This window comes from Mobula hypostoma, chromosome 3 (genome assembly GCF_963921235.1).
Source record: "Mobula hypostoma chromosome 3, sMobHyp1.1, whole genome shotgun sequence".
Classification (NCBI taxonomy): domain Eukaryota; kingdom Metazoa; phylum Chordata; class Chondrichthyes; order Myliobatiformes; family Myliobatidae; genus Mobula; species Mobula hypostoma.
In genome coordinates this window covers 59,427,949-59,443,619 of record NC_086099.1, presented here as the reverse complement: position 1 = coordinate 59,443,619, position 15,671 = coordinate 59,427,949, and the positions used below count along the sequence as shown (strand labels likewise).

Below are 15,671 nucleotides of genomic sequence, written 5' to 3'. Positions count from 1 at the left end.
CCCAAATTCATAGAAAAAATAACATTCTTAATCTCATCCATAGTAATGGAAGTATCTAATATAGAAGACATATCCTGTGAAATCTGAGGGAAGTCTAACTTATCTAAAAAATCATTCATATATTTAGAATCTCGAGGAGACTCTGATTGATATAAAGAAGAATAAAAATCACAAAAGGTTTGATTAATCCCCACATGATCCAGTATCAATCGATCATTTTGGTTATAAATCTGATTGATTTGAGATTTAACATAATTAGATTTCAATTGATTAGCCAGCAGCTTGCCAATTTTGTCACTGTGAACATAAAATTCACTTCTTGTTTTCTTTAATTGATTTACAATCGAGGACGAGAGTAGTAAACTGTGTTCCATTTGAAGTTCAGTTTTTTTTGGTTCTCTCAGACGATTTTATGTTTGAATCTGGAGAAAATTAGAAGTAACCTTTATGATTCTTCATTTAAATTTGAACAGATTTGGGGACCTTTTATTCGATATTTTCATTTAATGTAATATATAATTTAATGTAATATATACCCTTGTTGTTTTTTTTTCACTGTTTTTAATGGAGGTCGGGATTGAGGACGTGATTTTAAGTTTAACTGTTTGGTTTCAAGTTAGCCCATTGCTTTGCTTTGCTTTTAGTTAGTTGCACGGTGGGTTTTTTTTTGGGGTTTTTTTTTCTTTTTTTCTATTGATATATATAAAATTTAGTATACTATTATGTTATCTTGGTTTCTTATGTTTAAATTACATTGTTTGTAGTATTTTTTTTTGTATTGATACCTTCTGGAATTTTATTATATTTTAACATTGTATTAATGTTTATATGGTTTACCTTTTTGTATACTTATTCAATAAAAAGATTTAAAAAGAAAGAAAGAACGCAGCAGGCCAGGCAGCATCTCTAGGAAGACGTACAGTCGACGTTTCGGGCCGAGACCCTTTGTCAGGACTAACTGTAGGAACAGCTAGTAAGAGATTTGGAAGTGGGAGGGGGAGGGGGAGATCCAAAATGATAGGAGAAGACAGGAGGGGGAGGGATGGAGCCAAGAGCTGGACAGGTGATAGGCAAAGGGGATACGAGAGGATCATGGGACAGGAGGCCTAGGGAGAAAGAAAAGGGGGGGGACTCCAGAGGATGGGCAAGGGGTATAGTCAGAGGGAGAAAAAGGAGAGCGCCCTCCTTATCTGGCGTACTGACCTCTACCTTGCCGAGGCACAGCGACAACTCGCAGATACCTCCTCTTATTTACCCCTCGATCGTGACCCCACTAAGGAGCACCAGGCCATTGTCTCCCACACCATCACCGACTTTATCCGCTCGGGGGATCTCCCATCCACTGCTACCAACCTTATAGTTCCCACACCCCGCACTTCCCGTTTCTACCTCCTACCCAAGATCCACAAACCTGCCTGTCCTGGCAGACCTATTGTCTCAGCTTGCTCCTGCCCCACCGAACTCGTTTCTGCATACCTTGAGCAACTTTGATGCGTGTTGCTTGAATTTCCAGCATCTGCAGAATTCCTGTTGTCTGCATACCTTGACACGGTTTTATCCCCCCTTGTTCAATCCCTTCCTACTTATGTTCGTGACACTTCTGACGCTCTTAAACTTTTCAATGATTTTAAGTTTCCTGGCCCCCACCGCTTTATTTCCACCATGTATGTCCAGTCCCTATATACTTCCATCCCCCACCAGGAAGGTCTTAAAGCTCTCCGTTTCTTCTTGGATTCCAGACCTAATCAGTTCCCCTCTACCACCACCCTGCTCCGTCTAGCGGAATTAGTCCTCACTCTTAATAATTTCTCCTTTGGCTCCTCCCACTTCCTCCAAACTAAAGGTGTAGCTATGGGCACCGGTATGGGTCTTAGCTATGCCTGCCTATTTGTTGGCTTTGTGGAACAATCCGTGCCTATTCTGGTATATGTCCCCCACTTTTCCTTCGCTACATTGACGACTGCATTGGCACTGCTTCCTGCACGCAGGCTAAGCTCGTTAACTTTATTAACTTTGCCTCCAACTTTCACCCTGCCCTCAAGTTTACCTGGTCCATTTCCGACACCTCCCTCCCCTTTCTAGATCTTTCTGTCTCTGTCTCTGGAGACAGCTTATCCACTGATGTCTACTATAAGCCTACTGACTCTCACTGTTATCTGGACTATTCCTCTTCTCACCTTGTCTCTTGCAAAAATGCCATCCCCTTCTCGCAATTCCTCCATCTCCGCCGCATCTGCTCTCAGGATGAGGCTTTTCATTCCAGGACGAGGGAGATGTCTTCCTTTTTAAAAGAAAGGGGCTTCCCTTCCTCCACTATCAACTCTGCTCTTAAACGCATCTCCTCCATTTCACGTATATCTGCTCTCATTCCATCCTCCCGCCACTCCACTAGGAATAGGGTTCCCCTGGTCCTCACCTACCACCCCACCAGCCTCCGGGTCCAACATATTATTCTCTGTAACTTCCACCACCTCCAACGGGATCCCACCACTAAGCACATCTTTCCCTGCCCCCCTCCACCGCATTCCGCAGGGATCGCTCCCTACGCGACTCCCTTGTCCATTCGTCCCCCCCCATCCCTCCCCACTGATCTCCCTCCTGGCACTTATCCTTGTAAGCGGAACAAGTGCTACACATGCCCTTACACTTCCTCCCTTACCACCATTCAGGGCCCCAAACAGTCCTTCCAGGTGAGGCATCACTTCACCTGTGAGTCGGCTGGGGTGATATACTGTGTCCGGTGCTCCCGATGTGGCCTTCTATATATTGGCGAGACCCGACGCAGACTGGGAGACCGCTTTGCTGAACACCTATGCTCTGTCCGCCAGAGAAAGCAGGATCTCCCAGTGGCCACACATTTTAATTCCACATCCCATTCCCACTCTGACATGTCTATCCACGGCCTCCTCGACTGTAAAGATGAAGCCACACTCAGGTTGGAGGAACAACACCTTATATTCCGTCCGGGTAGCCTCCAACCTGATGGCATGAACATCAACTTCTCTAACTTCCGCTAATGCCCCACCTCCCCCTCGTACCCCATCCGTTATTTATTTTTATACACACATTCTTTCTCTCACTCTCCTTTTTCTTCCTCTGTCTCTCTGACTATACCCCTTGCCCATCCTCTGGTTACCCACCCCCCTTGTCTTTCTCCCCGGACCTCCTGTCCCATGATCCTCTCATATCCCTTTTGCCAATCAACTGTCCAGCTCTTGGCTCCATCCCTCCCCCTCCTGTCTTCTCCTATCATTTTGGATCTCCCCCTCCCCCTCCCACTTTCAAATCTCTTACTAACTCTTCCTTCAGTTAGTCCTGACGAAGGGTCTCAGCCTGAAACGTCGACTGTACCTCTTCCTAGAGATGCTGCCTGGCCTGCTGCGTTCACCAGCAACTTTGATGTATGTTACCTTTTTATTCTGATGTCTTTCCCTTTCCTTTCCAGAACAGAAGATGGTTCTTGGGTCGAAACGCCGACTGTTTATTCATTTCCATAGATGCTGTCTGACCTGTTGAGTTCCTCCAGCATCTTGTGTGTTCGCTTTGGATTTCCAGCATCTACAGAGCTTCTCATGTTTATAATTAAGGAATTTGGTGTTTGGGGGAAAATTTCCTGGAACAGTACAATTTGTGGCCAGCTAAAGAGTACTATGCATTGTGCAAAGGAATTGTACTTAATATCGACTGTTGTGAAGGTAACTTGCACCACATTATAAAGTGCTTGAATTTTGCATTCAGTTTGAGGAAGAGAGCCCTGGACTCAAGGCTGACAGTATTTAAAATGTAAGTTTCAGAGCATGAAAGTAGAACTAAGAAAAGTAAACAGGCAAATTAGATTATAAGATACGGACTATTTGAGATGTGGATGGACCTTTCAGAACACATAGAATAATATTATCCAATGAGGGGAAAATATTCTGGGGTGGATTGTGGCAAAATAAAAATTAAAGGTAGAATCAAACATAAAGAAAAAAGCCAATAAATGTACAGAAAAATAGGTCAGTATATTGGACAGAATATATAAGAACAATGATTAAAGGAGTTGTAAGGAAATGAAATTTGGAGTATGACATAATGCATGCCAGAAATAAGGGAAACAATAAAAATTGCTATTGATATTTATACTTTTAAAAAAAAATGTTAACAAAGTGGATGTTTGTCTTAAAGAACCTAGTCTGGTAATAAAAACAAAGAGAGCTCAGATGAATTAAATATCTTTATTTTCCATCAATCTTTACTGTAGAAGTTACAGGTATCATCTCTTAAATATTTGTAAATTAGAAACACGAGATGCTGTAGATGCTGTAAATCTTGAGTAACATGCACAAAAAGCTGGAGGAACTCAACAAGTCAGGCAGCATCTGTGGAGGGAAATAACAGTTGACAGTTTGGGTTGGGACTATTCATCAGGACTGGAAAGGAAAGAGGCAGTAAATAGAATACGCAAACTCGAGGAATTCTGCAGATGCTGGAAAAAGGAAATTCCTTCGCTACATCGACGACTGCATTGGCGCTGCTTCCTGCACACATGCTGAGTTCGTTGACTTTATTAACTTTGCCTCCAACTTTCACCCTGCCCTCAAGTTTACCCGGTCCATTTCCAACACCTCCTTCCCCTTTCTAGATCTTTCTGTCTCTGTCTCTGGAGACAGCTTATCCGCTGATGTCTACTATAAGCCTACTGACTCTCACAGCTATCTGGACTATTCCTCTTCTCACCCTGTCTCTTGCAAAAATGCCATCCCCTTCTCGCAATTCCTCCGTCTCCGCCGCATCTGCTCTCAGGATGAGGCTTTTCATTCTAGGACGAGGGAGATGTCCTCCTTTTTTAAAGAAAGGGGCTTCCCTTCCTCCACTATCAACTCTGCTCTCAAACGCATCTCCCCCATTTCACGCATTTCTGCTCTCACTCCACCCCACTAGGAATAGGTTCCCCTGGTCCTCACCTACCACCCCACCAGCCTCCGGGTCCAACATATTATTCTCCGTAACTTCCGCCACCTCCAACGGGATCCCACCGGCACTTATCCTTGTAAGCAGAACACGTGCTACACATGCCCTTACACTTCCTCCCTTACCAGCATTCAGGGCCCCAGACAGTCCTTCCAGGTGAGGCGACACTTCACCTGTGAGTCGGCTGGGGTGATATACTGCGTCCGGTGCTCCCAATGTGGCCTTCTATATATTGGTGAGACCCAACGCAGACTGGGAGACCACTTTGCTGAACACCTACACTTTGTCTGCCAGAGAAAGCAGAATCTCCCAGTGGCCACACATTTTAATTCCACATCCCATTCCCACTCTGACATGTCTATCCACGGCCTCCTCTACTGTAAAGATGAAGCCACACTCAGGTTGGAGGAACAACACCTTATATTCCGTCTGGGTACCGTCCAACCTGATGGCATGAACATCAACTTCTCTAACTTCCGCTAATGCCCCACCTCCCCCCCGTACCCCATCCGTTATTTATTTTTATACACACATTCTTTCTCCCACTCTCCTTTTTCTCCCTCTGTCTCTCTGACTATACCCCTTGCCCATCCTCTGGTTACCCACCCCCCTTGTCTTTCTCCCCGGACCTCCTGTCCCATGATCCTCTCATATCCCTTTTGCCAATCAACTGTCCAGCTCTTGGCTCCATCCCTCCCCCTCCTGTCTTCTCCTATCATTTTGGATCTCCCCCTCCCCCTCCCACTTTCAAATCTCTTACTAACTCTTCCTTCAGTTAGTCCTGACGAAGGGTCTCGGCCTGAAACGTCGACTGTACCTCTTCCTAGAGATGCTGCCTGGCCTGCTGCGTTCACCAGTAACTTTGATGTGTGTTGCTTGAATTTCTAGCATCTGCAGAATTCCTGTTGTTGCGTGAATAAAAAGGTGGTGGTGGGAAGGGAAGGAGATAGCTCGAAGGTGATAGGTGAAGCCAGGTGGGTGGGAAAGACAAAGGGCTGGAAAGGAAGGAATCTGTTAGAGAAGAATGGTCTATAGAAGAAAGGGAAGGAGGAAAGGACCCAGGGGGAGGTGATAGGCAGGTGAGAAGACCTTGATGGCTTGAAAATCGGGTAAAAAACAAATTCCCAGCTCCTCCCTTCTTCTATTCCCCACTCTGGCCCCTTACCTCTTCTCACCTGCCTATCACCTTCTCCCAAGGCACCTTCTCCTTCACTGCCTCCAATGGTCCATTCTCCTCTCCAGCCCTTTTACCTTTCCTACCCACCCGGTTTCACCTATCACCTTCTAGCTTGTCCTCCCGCCACCTTTTTATTCTGTCACCTTCATCCTTCCTTTCCAGTCCTGAAGAAGAATCTCAGTTCGAGATGTTGCCTGATCTGCTGAATTCCTCAATCAGGTTGTTTTACTGATACAACTTTAATCACAGTTTACATGCAGATTAGAGAACCACATGATTACTTTGGTGCCTTTTACTTCCAATTATTTCTTCCTTTATATTCTTTCCCATTGTGTGATTGCTGTTGGGGAACCTATACATTAATCCAACGCAAGACTTCTTGCCTTTAGTATTTTGTACTCTCATCCAAATCATTTCTACATTCGGGTTTCCTAATTAAAACCATCCCTCCTTTTTATACTGATTGCAGAAGACTCAGAAAAGCCTGAACAACTTCAACTGGTAACACTGAACACTGGAAGAAATTCACCGTATGTAACACGTTATGTATTAGTGTGGACTACCATTCATGTGATGGACATTAAACCTTTTGAAGACCTATCTAATTTCTCCTAGTTCAATAAGAAATTTGACATTTGTTGTTTCCCCACTGAAGCAAAGTACAACTAAAGTTTTTTTTCCTCTCATATAATCACATAATGATCTTCATTTGTAAATGTGTGAAGGTGATGATTATATAGAAAAGGAAGACAAATTGTACTTTAATTTTGATTGCAAATAGGAATAAGAATGTGTGTCATGCTAGATTAAATATTTGCAGAAATTCATTTACCTTACAACAGTATGAGTACAGACTATAAATTCTGGTCTGGAGTTCCATTGATGATAAGTAATGTAATAATGAGTCTGAAGCCACATCCATTGTTGCCCTTTTGTAAGAAACCTGTAGTAGCATGATTTGCCTTTTCCATACTGCATCACTAAAACAATAAAAGAAGACATCTATCACAAATTTATGCTACTCATATTTTCCATACACTATCCATTTGAATATTCAATCTTTATTATTAGATATAAAAATAAAAATGACACTATTTCCAAAATTTAGCTAGTTGTCACTGCATTATTTAGAAGGTCAAGATATAGGTCCATTCAATTTTACATCTGATTTTATACATAAAAAGGAAATTGGAAATCTTGTCATAAATAGCCTGATATTCACGCTTACAGTAATTAAGGATCCTATGCAATTTATTTTTACTTTAACAAGAGGCATTTTTGGAATGTTAGAATAGCTGACATTTTTTGTTTACTCTCAAGTTTCCCAGCTTAATGTAGCTGATCAAAATGTCTCAGACAATTCTGCAGGTCTACTAATGGGATCAGGAAAAGTTCATCAATCCCAAATTTGTTTTACCATTTAATGGGATTTTAGCTAACCTAACAATCTCCATAATCCTAGATACTAAATGGTGAAAGATATATCAATCTCACATTAAGTAATTACCAATTGATCTATCCTTAACACATTTTTGATAAGAGAATTTTGAGTTTTCTCCACCATTTGTATGAAGTGATAACGAAAAGTAAAGTTCTCATTTTAAGTATACTCCCTTGAAGCCAACAAAATTTTTTCCTGAAGAGTATTAAAGACAAAAAGCATATGCAACATGATCAAATAACAATTGATTATCAGCATACATTATGGACCTCTAGATTGCTATGAAATACTTTAGTTACTCTTAAGTATTTTAGTAGTACTGCTTGAAAGATTTTTGCACATTTCTAATATAACTGTAATACTAAAAATTCTTATTCAAGTTAATTAAATGACAGTCCAATTTTCTCTGATTCTAATAACTATGCCATAAATAAACTTATCCTTGTATTTCTTCATATACGTTAAGGGTACCACAACATGTTCTCTTCCAGCCAGTTCATTGTCTATGACCCATTCCATTCAAAGTGCATTTATTATCAAAGAATGTATAAATTATACAACCTTAACATTTGTTTGCTGAACAGACATTCACAAAGCAAGGAACCTGAAAGAGCCCAAATTAAAAAAAAAAGACCAACCTGTAGCACCCACAGAGAAAGAGAGAGAGAGAAGAAAAACAAACCAAGTGAGCAAAGACAACATTCCAAACCAAATTGAGTCCTTAGATCTATCACTCCCCTCTTTATTGTTTGCAGTGATAGTTTACCACGATTTACTTAAAAAGATTATTAATAATGCTTTTAATCAAATTCCTTTGCTTTCGAACCACCAGTAAGCTGTCGCATGTCTTCTGTAACGCCATCTTAAATATTCATCTCAAAAACCCATGGACACTAATAGTTCTAACAACAGCGTAGTACAGGAACAGGCCTTTCATACAACAATGTTGACAAACTCATTAAACTAGTAATTAAAACACCAAGTAAACTAATCTCTTCTCCTTACAGCTGTCCAAATCCCTCCATCTCTGCCTATTTATGTGCCTATCTAAGAGTCTCTTAAACCCCCCACCATCATATTTGCCTCTATTACCACTCCTGGCAGTGCTTTCCAGACAATTACAACCCTCTGTGTAAGAAAAGGCATGCTCTGCAGATCTCCTTTGAATTCACCTTAAATGCATGCCCTCAGTGGGGAAAAGGATACTAACTGCCTGCTCTACATATGCCCTTCCGCCTTTGCCCCTCCAGAGAAAACATCTCTGTACTATCTCCACACGCTCCACACCAGTCCTATAATGCAGCAATGAAAATGAATGCAATACTCTAGATGCAACTTAAACAGTTTTATAATGCTGCCTTGTAACTTCTGGATTCTGAACTCAATGCCTGGACAAATATGCCATATGCCTTCTTTATTCTCATGTCAACTTATGCAGCTATTTTAAGGGGGCTATGGATTTGGTCTGCAAGATCACTCTGTACATCAAAACTGTTAAGAGTCTTGAAATTAACTGCATACTGTCCCTTTATATTTGATCTTCCAAAGTGCAATACCTCACACTTGTCTGGATTAAACTCCATCTGCCATTTTTCCACTCATATCTGCAATTAATCTACATGTATCCCACTGTATCCTTTGGCAATCTACAATATCACCAACATTTGTATTGTCTGCAAAATAACTGATCTACCCATCCACAGCTGAGATCCCAATACAGATCCCTGGGGAATAATATTAGTCATGAACCTCTAGCCAGAATGTCCCATCAACGGCCACCCTCTGACTTCTAAGAGCAAGCCAATTCCAAATCCAAATGGCCAATTCACTACTGATCCCATGCATCTCAGTCTTCTGGATGAGCTCAAAATCTGGGACTTGTCAAATGTCTTCACAAAATTCTTGTAAGCTTTATCCTCATCAATCACTTTTGTTACCTCCTTTAAAAAGTTGTATCAAGTGAATAAGATATGATTTCCCCCCAAAAAGCCATGCTATCTCAATTTAAGCCATGGCTCTCCAAAAGATCATCAACCTTATTCTGAAGAATCCTCTCCCCTGTCTTCCATACAACTGACATGAGACTCACTGGTCTATAGTGACCAGAATTAACCCAATTTCCTTCTTTGAACAAGGGAACAACATTAGCTACTCACAAGTTCCCAGGACCCTGGCTGTAAGCTAGAGAGGATGTGAAGAACTTGGGAAAGGCCCCAGCAATCTCATCTCTTGCCTTTCTCAATAATCTAGCCCCTGGGACTTATCCACCTTAATGTTCTTCAGGAGATCCAAACTACCTCTTCCTTAATAATAAAATGTCCTAGCACATTAGCACTGTCCACACTGATCACACTAACCGCAAAGTCCTTCTCCATGTTAAATAGTGATACTCAAATACTTACTTAGGAATTCACCAATGTCCATTGCCTTCAACTACAAGTACCCTGTTTTATCCTTAAGAGTTCCTACCCTCTCTCAAGTTATCCTCTTGCTCTTAATGTAGCTTTATAATGTTTTAGAATTGTCTATAATCCCACTGGCAAGGACGTTTCATAGTCTCTTTTGGCTCTCCTATATCCCTTGTTTTATCTTCTCGTAGCTTCTTTATAATCTTCAAGGTCAGTTTTATTTTTTTAAACTTCCTAAACCTTACAAACACTTCCTTTTACTTCATGACTAAACTCACCACCTCCCTTGTAACTTAGGGATCCCTTACCTTGCCATTCTTGTCCTTCCTTCTTGCTGGAAAATACCTGTCCTGAACTCTGTGCAGCTGGTCTTCAGATAAGCTCCACGTCAGATGTGGATTTGCAAAAAGACAGCTGCTCCCAAATAACTCCCGAGTTCCTAGCTAATACATTCATAGACTGCCTTGCCCCAATTTAGTACTCTCCAGCAAGGTCCATACCTAACCCTTTAGTTCAGCTATCTTGAAACTTGTGGAGATTCCATTAATCAACATTTTAACTATAAATCAACATTCTGAAATAACTGTCTGGTTTCTTTTGAGCTAAGTACCTTACACCTCTCAAGAATAATTAAGGTTAAAATTCTTTCACAACATAAATGCTCCTACATCTTTTTATATAGCTGTTGGCGTACCTAAAATTAAACTGGTCAGCTCCTAATAAAATCCCCTTCTTTAACATCTTGCTGCAGGGTCTCAAAAATGTCAATCTCACTGCTTCTACTGATGCTACCTAACACATTAAATTAGTCCAGCACTTCGCTTTTTTTCTGTTTCAGATTACAGCATCTGCAGTCTCGTATCTCCACTTCAATGCTTTTTCTATTTTGGTGATATCTTGCTTCACAGTGTTTCTGTATGTTCCTAAAATCTCTCACTTCTTTGGATCACAATTGTATTTGAATTAATGTCAATTATAATTTCTCATTACCTTGTTCTTTAAGACAATCTTATGAAGACAACAGTTCTTTAGCAAGTTCTGCATGTGGTGTGCATCATATTTAAATGTCACATGTCTATCAAATCATGCATATCGTTACATAGCTAACATAAAATTTAACTATAATAAAGCAAAACCACAAACAGATAAGAAATTTAAGAATTCTGAAACATTCAGATAATATCAATATAAAATGGCCTTAGATTTTCTCTATAGGTCTTCCCATTATCTACTCTCACAGATTACAGAATCCTTAATTCTCTTACTGGGTCTTCACTAACACACCATTACGTTCAATGGTCATACTAAGAACCTACACCATTCATTGGTACCCACAGAAACATCATTATGTTGAACTTTGGTTATGGACCTTCCTCTAAGTTTGTTTCATATGAGAGTGCTTCTTAGGCTTTTCCTTGGGGCTGAGAATGGATCTGATGGGTAACGGAAGGATTGGAGATCAGAAACAATGCTAAGTGTTGACTCTCTGTACAGTTTACGATAAAAAACCGGTAACTATAAACTTATCCTCCATTAACCATCAGAATTTACTCACAGTGCTCATGGCATTTTGCTAAATTTTCCAAGTCATCCACATGGTAGTAATCGTAGCCAGATGTTCCCAGCACCTCAAATGGTAAATAGCCAATTATTCGAGGTGCCCTATAACAAACACAAATAACAAGTTAAGGTTTAACGAAGGACAACATTTTGTCACAATTGATGTGCATTACCTCATCCACTCAGTTGTTTTCAAAGTTCACTATCATCAACAAAAATAGCGGAAATTACTTACCAACATACAGATTAGAGGCAAAGGTAAGCCTGCTATCTTTAGCCTACCATGTAATTTAACAAGATCATGTCTGATTTAATCATAACCTCAACTTTAGTTTCCTGGGTTTTGCTCACCCATGCTATGCTTAGCAAAAGGCCATCAACTGCCATCTGAAAAATATTCAAAAATCCAACTTCCACTGCTCATTAAAGAGGAAAGCTGCAGAGATACACAAACTTCAGAGAAAAATAGATCCTGGCACATAACCTTTAAGTCGGATGACTCTTTATTTTAAAACTATGGCCCTTAGTTCTAGATTACCCCACAAACATTCTCTCCCTTTCCATCCCAAATGCCAGTAGATACATACCTAACCTGTCCAAACTTTAACAATAAGACAACCTTCCCATTTCAGTATACAGTATATAAAGCAGAACCTCTCAACTTTTGTATTTATTTCCCTAAACAGTGAAGAACAACATTGTTATCTTTACTATTTAATCTCTTTTTTTAAAACTAGCATCTTGCTCCAGAACACACTGATCCCCTTGTATCACAAGCCCCAAACTCTGGACTGTAGTATTCCCTTTATAAACTCTTTCATCTCACTTTCAAACTCTACAAATCTTTTCTTTGCTTGGTACTCTCCACTACACCCACCTCCCAACTACAATAGTGAATTAATATTTTAAAATCATAGAACAAACCTGTGATCAAGAAACAGAAATTTCCACTCTAAGCTGTGTCTTGAAGTAAATTCTTCATTTGGCTCTTCAATAGTGCACATTTCCTATATTTCAAAAATGAATACCTTTTAGAAAATAATGACTGGAGGTAATTCAATCACAATTATTTTATACTGTAAAATAACATAGTATCAAAATTGGCTGAACCAAATTATTAAGAGATTTCCTTCATTTACTTCATCATCATACCTTAACAAACTGTGGTGTAGCTAATCTGACTGTTGCTAAAAAGCAAATTCTTCCTTCAAATGCTGACTTTAGAGGCCGTCCAAATCCATTTTCGGCAGAACAAGGCACTAAATGAAATTTTAGAAGTCATAATTTGAATGTTTGTGGAAAAGAAACAATGCCAAACCACAGTAAAAGACAGCAAGTAAGTCCTAAGTATTATTGCACCATAAAGATCATTTTTAAAAACATACTTAAATAGTCACATTTTGTTTTAGTTTTGGAACAATGTGTAATTGTGGCTCACTTTAGCTTTAAAAGGAAGCAAGGTCCTTAAAATTTGTATTTATTGGATTAGAAGTGGTTGAGAATTAATATTTCCAAATTTGAAACATTTTATAACTAGATAGATAGAGATCTAAGTAAATATTTAACTATAATAATAAATGGAAAATTAAACACAGGTTCAAAGTTAACAATCTTTAAGCACGATTATTGGAAGTAGCTGACGTAGAGAGAGAATTCTAAGCTTTAAACGTTCTCGGAAGTTCCTTTTTTATTCCTTCCTCTAACAGTGCTCTCCTGAAGCTCTCTTGCAAAATTCCCCCTTTGCCTTATAAATAAGTTTTTTTTAAAACCATCACTGCAAAATCGCTTCCTACTTTTTCCCTCATTAGCCTGACCAGTCCCAGTCCCATTTGAATTGCTCCTTAAATTTAAGGATTTTCAACTGAAGTGTCAACTTGAGCTTTCAAGCTTTTTCTGAATTAAATCTTTTGTGCAATTAAGAATTTCTATTTCTGATATTTTTATTCTTGACTAACTTTAAATTAAATCTGTTTATATTTTGGTTGTCATTACTCTGCTTTTCTTCTACTCTCACAATAGTTATTCACACCACGATACCCAAGTTAAAAAATGCCTCCACTCTTGTTGGGCCCCATCCAGCCCACTGGTCTAGTTTCATAAATGGTGTCAGTGGTACATTTTGAATGCCCTTAGCAATGAATGCAAATTATGTTTTCACAGAGAGCAAATAAATGAAAATGCCATCTAGCACATCGGGATTTATAAGCATGATAGGTGAAAGATTCATGATTCAGTGCTGGATTTATAATTTTCAATTGACAAGTATTGTTTGAAAAAGTGCTAACCAGAGTGGGAATTGGAGCAAAGAATTGCATGTCTGAAGAACTTGTGCAGTTTAATTATTTGAACCATTGGGATGTTATCAGAGGCAGATTATGGTTAGAAATGAAGATTGGTTTTATTGTCAAATGAACACTGAAACATACATTGAAATGTGTTGTTTGCGTCAAATCAGAGTAGCAAGGATTTCGTTGGGGCAGGTCACAAGTGTAGGAAAAAGTTATCGTAAAAGAATGGGAAGTCCTCAAGTTTAAACTTGAGGGGAAAACTAAGTTTGGTAGTATTAGACCATAATATTTCAAGTGTAGAGATTTGAAATCAAGCAAATCCCTTAAAAATTGTAAAGGACATAGGAGTGTACATAGGAAAGTAAGTCTGAGTAAAACAATAGACCAAAAGATATCCCTGGCAAATAAGGCAAAGGAGCATCCTAAAATATTTTATAAGTATATTAAAAATAAAAGGGTGACTATGGAAAAAAGTAGGATCGGCATGGTAATTGATATGTGCAGCCATGCAAATTGGATGAGCTCTTAGTTGGAATTGGTTTATCTTTGTCACATGTACAGTGAAAAGCATGTTGTGCATACTGTTTGTACAGATTGAATCATTACTTAGTGCATTGAGGTAGTACAAAGTAAAACAATTAACAGTATGCTGAAAAAGTGCATCAGCTTCAGAGAAGCTGCAGTACAAAATCATCATGCTAGGAAACTATTTAATAGTCATACAGAAATGGACAGAATCTCCTTCAGCCTCGTAGTACGTGCTTTCAGGCTTTTATATCTTCTACCCGATTGAAGAGGGGAGTAGAAGGTGTAGGGTGGCAGGGTCTTTGATCATGCTGGCTGCTTTACTGTGGTAACGAGAAGTACAGACAGAGTCTATGGTGAGAAGGTAGGTTACCATGATGTTCTGAACTATGCCCACACTTTCTGCAGTTTCTCACAGTCATGGGCAGAGCAGTTGTCATACTAAGCCATGATACATCCAGGTAGAATGCTTTCTATGGTATATCAGTAAAAATTGGTAAGAGTCGATGAGGACATGCCAGATTTCTTTAGCTTCTTGAGGATGTACAGGATTTGGTGAGCTTCCTTGGTGTGGTGTCAACACGTTTGAACCAGGACAGATTATTGGTGATGCTCCATCTAGGAACGAGATAGTTGATGCTGTCGACCCTCTCAAACTCTGCGCTTTTGAAGACAGGGACACATGCAACACCCCTCCTCCTGAGATCAATGACCAGCTGTTTTGTTTTGATGACACTGAGAGAAAGGTTGTTTTTACGTTACTAAGCTCTATCTCTTGTCTGGTTTTCCTGCAGAGAATCATATGGAAACTAATGAGTTCAGCTGACAGTGATATCCTGGAGCAAATCAACATTACTAAAGGAGACTGTGTTAGTTATCATCAAACACACAAAGGCAGAAAAATCCTCAGGGCCTGACCAGTGCACTTTGGGATAATACGAGAAGCAATGAAGAAGGTTATCAGAGCCATGTAAACGGTTTTTGCAACTTCATTAGCCACAGGTGAGGTGGATGACTGGGGGATAGCCACTATTGTACTTAAGAAGAAATGCATCTCATGAATTTGATTTAGTTTTTTTTTCCCTGAAGAATTGACCAAGAGGACTGACAAGGGCAAGATAGAAGACACTGTCTACATGAACTTTGCAAAGTCCTTTGATTACATCCTGTACGGTAGGCTGTTCTTGAAGATCAGAACAGATGGGATCCCCCATGAGCTAAACAGTTGGCTACAAAACTGGTAAAATGGGAGGAGGCAGAGGACGGTAGTGGTGGGTTGTTCTATTCTACACTGGAGAATATAAACTGGATCTCTTTTT

At 39.8% G+C, this 15,671-nt stretch overlaps 1 protein-coding gene across 6 annotated transcripts in view; it reads right to left on the bottom strand.

Moving 5' to 3' along the window:
• The window catches only part of clocka (clock circadian regulator a), a 132,799-nt gene that overhangs the window by 44,698 nt on the left and 72,430 nt on the right, over window positions 1-15,671 (bottom strand). For all 6 annotated transcript variants that reach the window (XR_010017354.1, XM_063043115.1, XM_063043116.1 and 3 more), the window contains 4 exons: window positions 12,692-12,798; window positions 12,464-12,546; window positions 11,535-11,641; window positions 6,963-7,110 (listed from right to left, as the gene is read on the bottom strand). Coding sequence is in view for 5 of the 6 variants with exons in the window: in XM_063043115.1 (XP_062899185.1) it covers window positions 6,963-7,110; window positions 11,535-11,641; window positions 12,464-12,546; window positions 12,692-12,798 (445 nt within the window). In the remaining variant the exon portion in view is untranslated. The remainder of the gene's footprint in view (window positions 1-6,962; window positions 7,111-11,534; window positions 11,642-12,463; window positions 12,547-12,691; window positions 12,799-15,671) is intronic.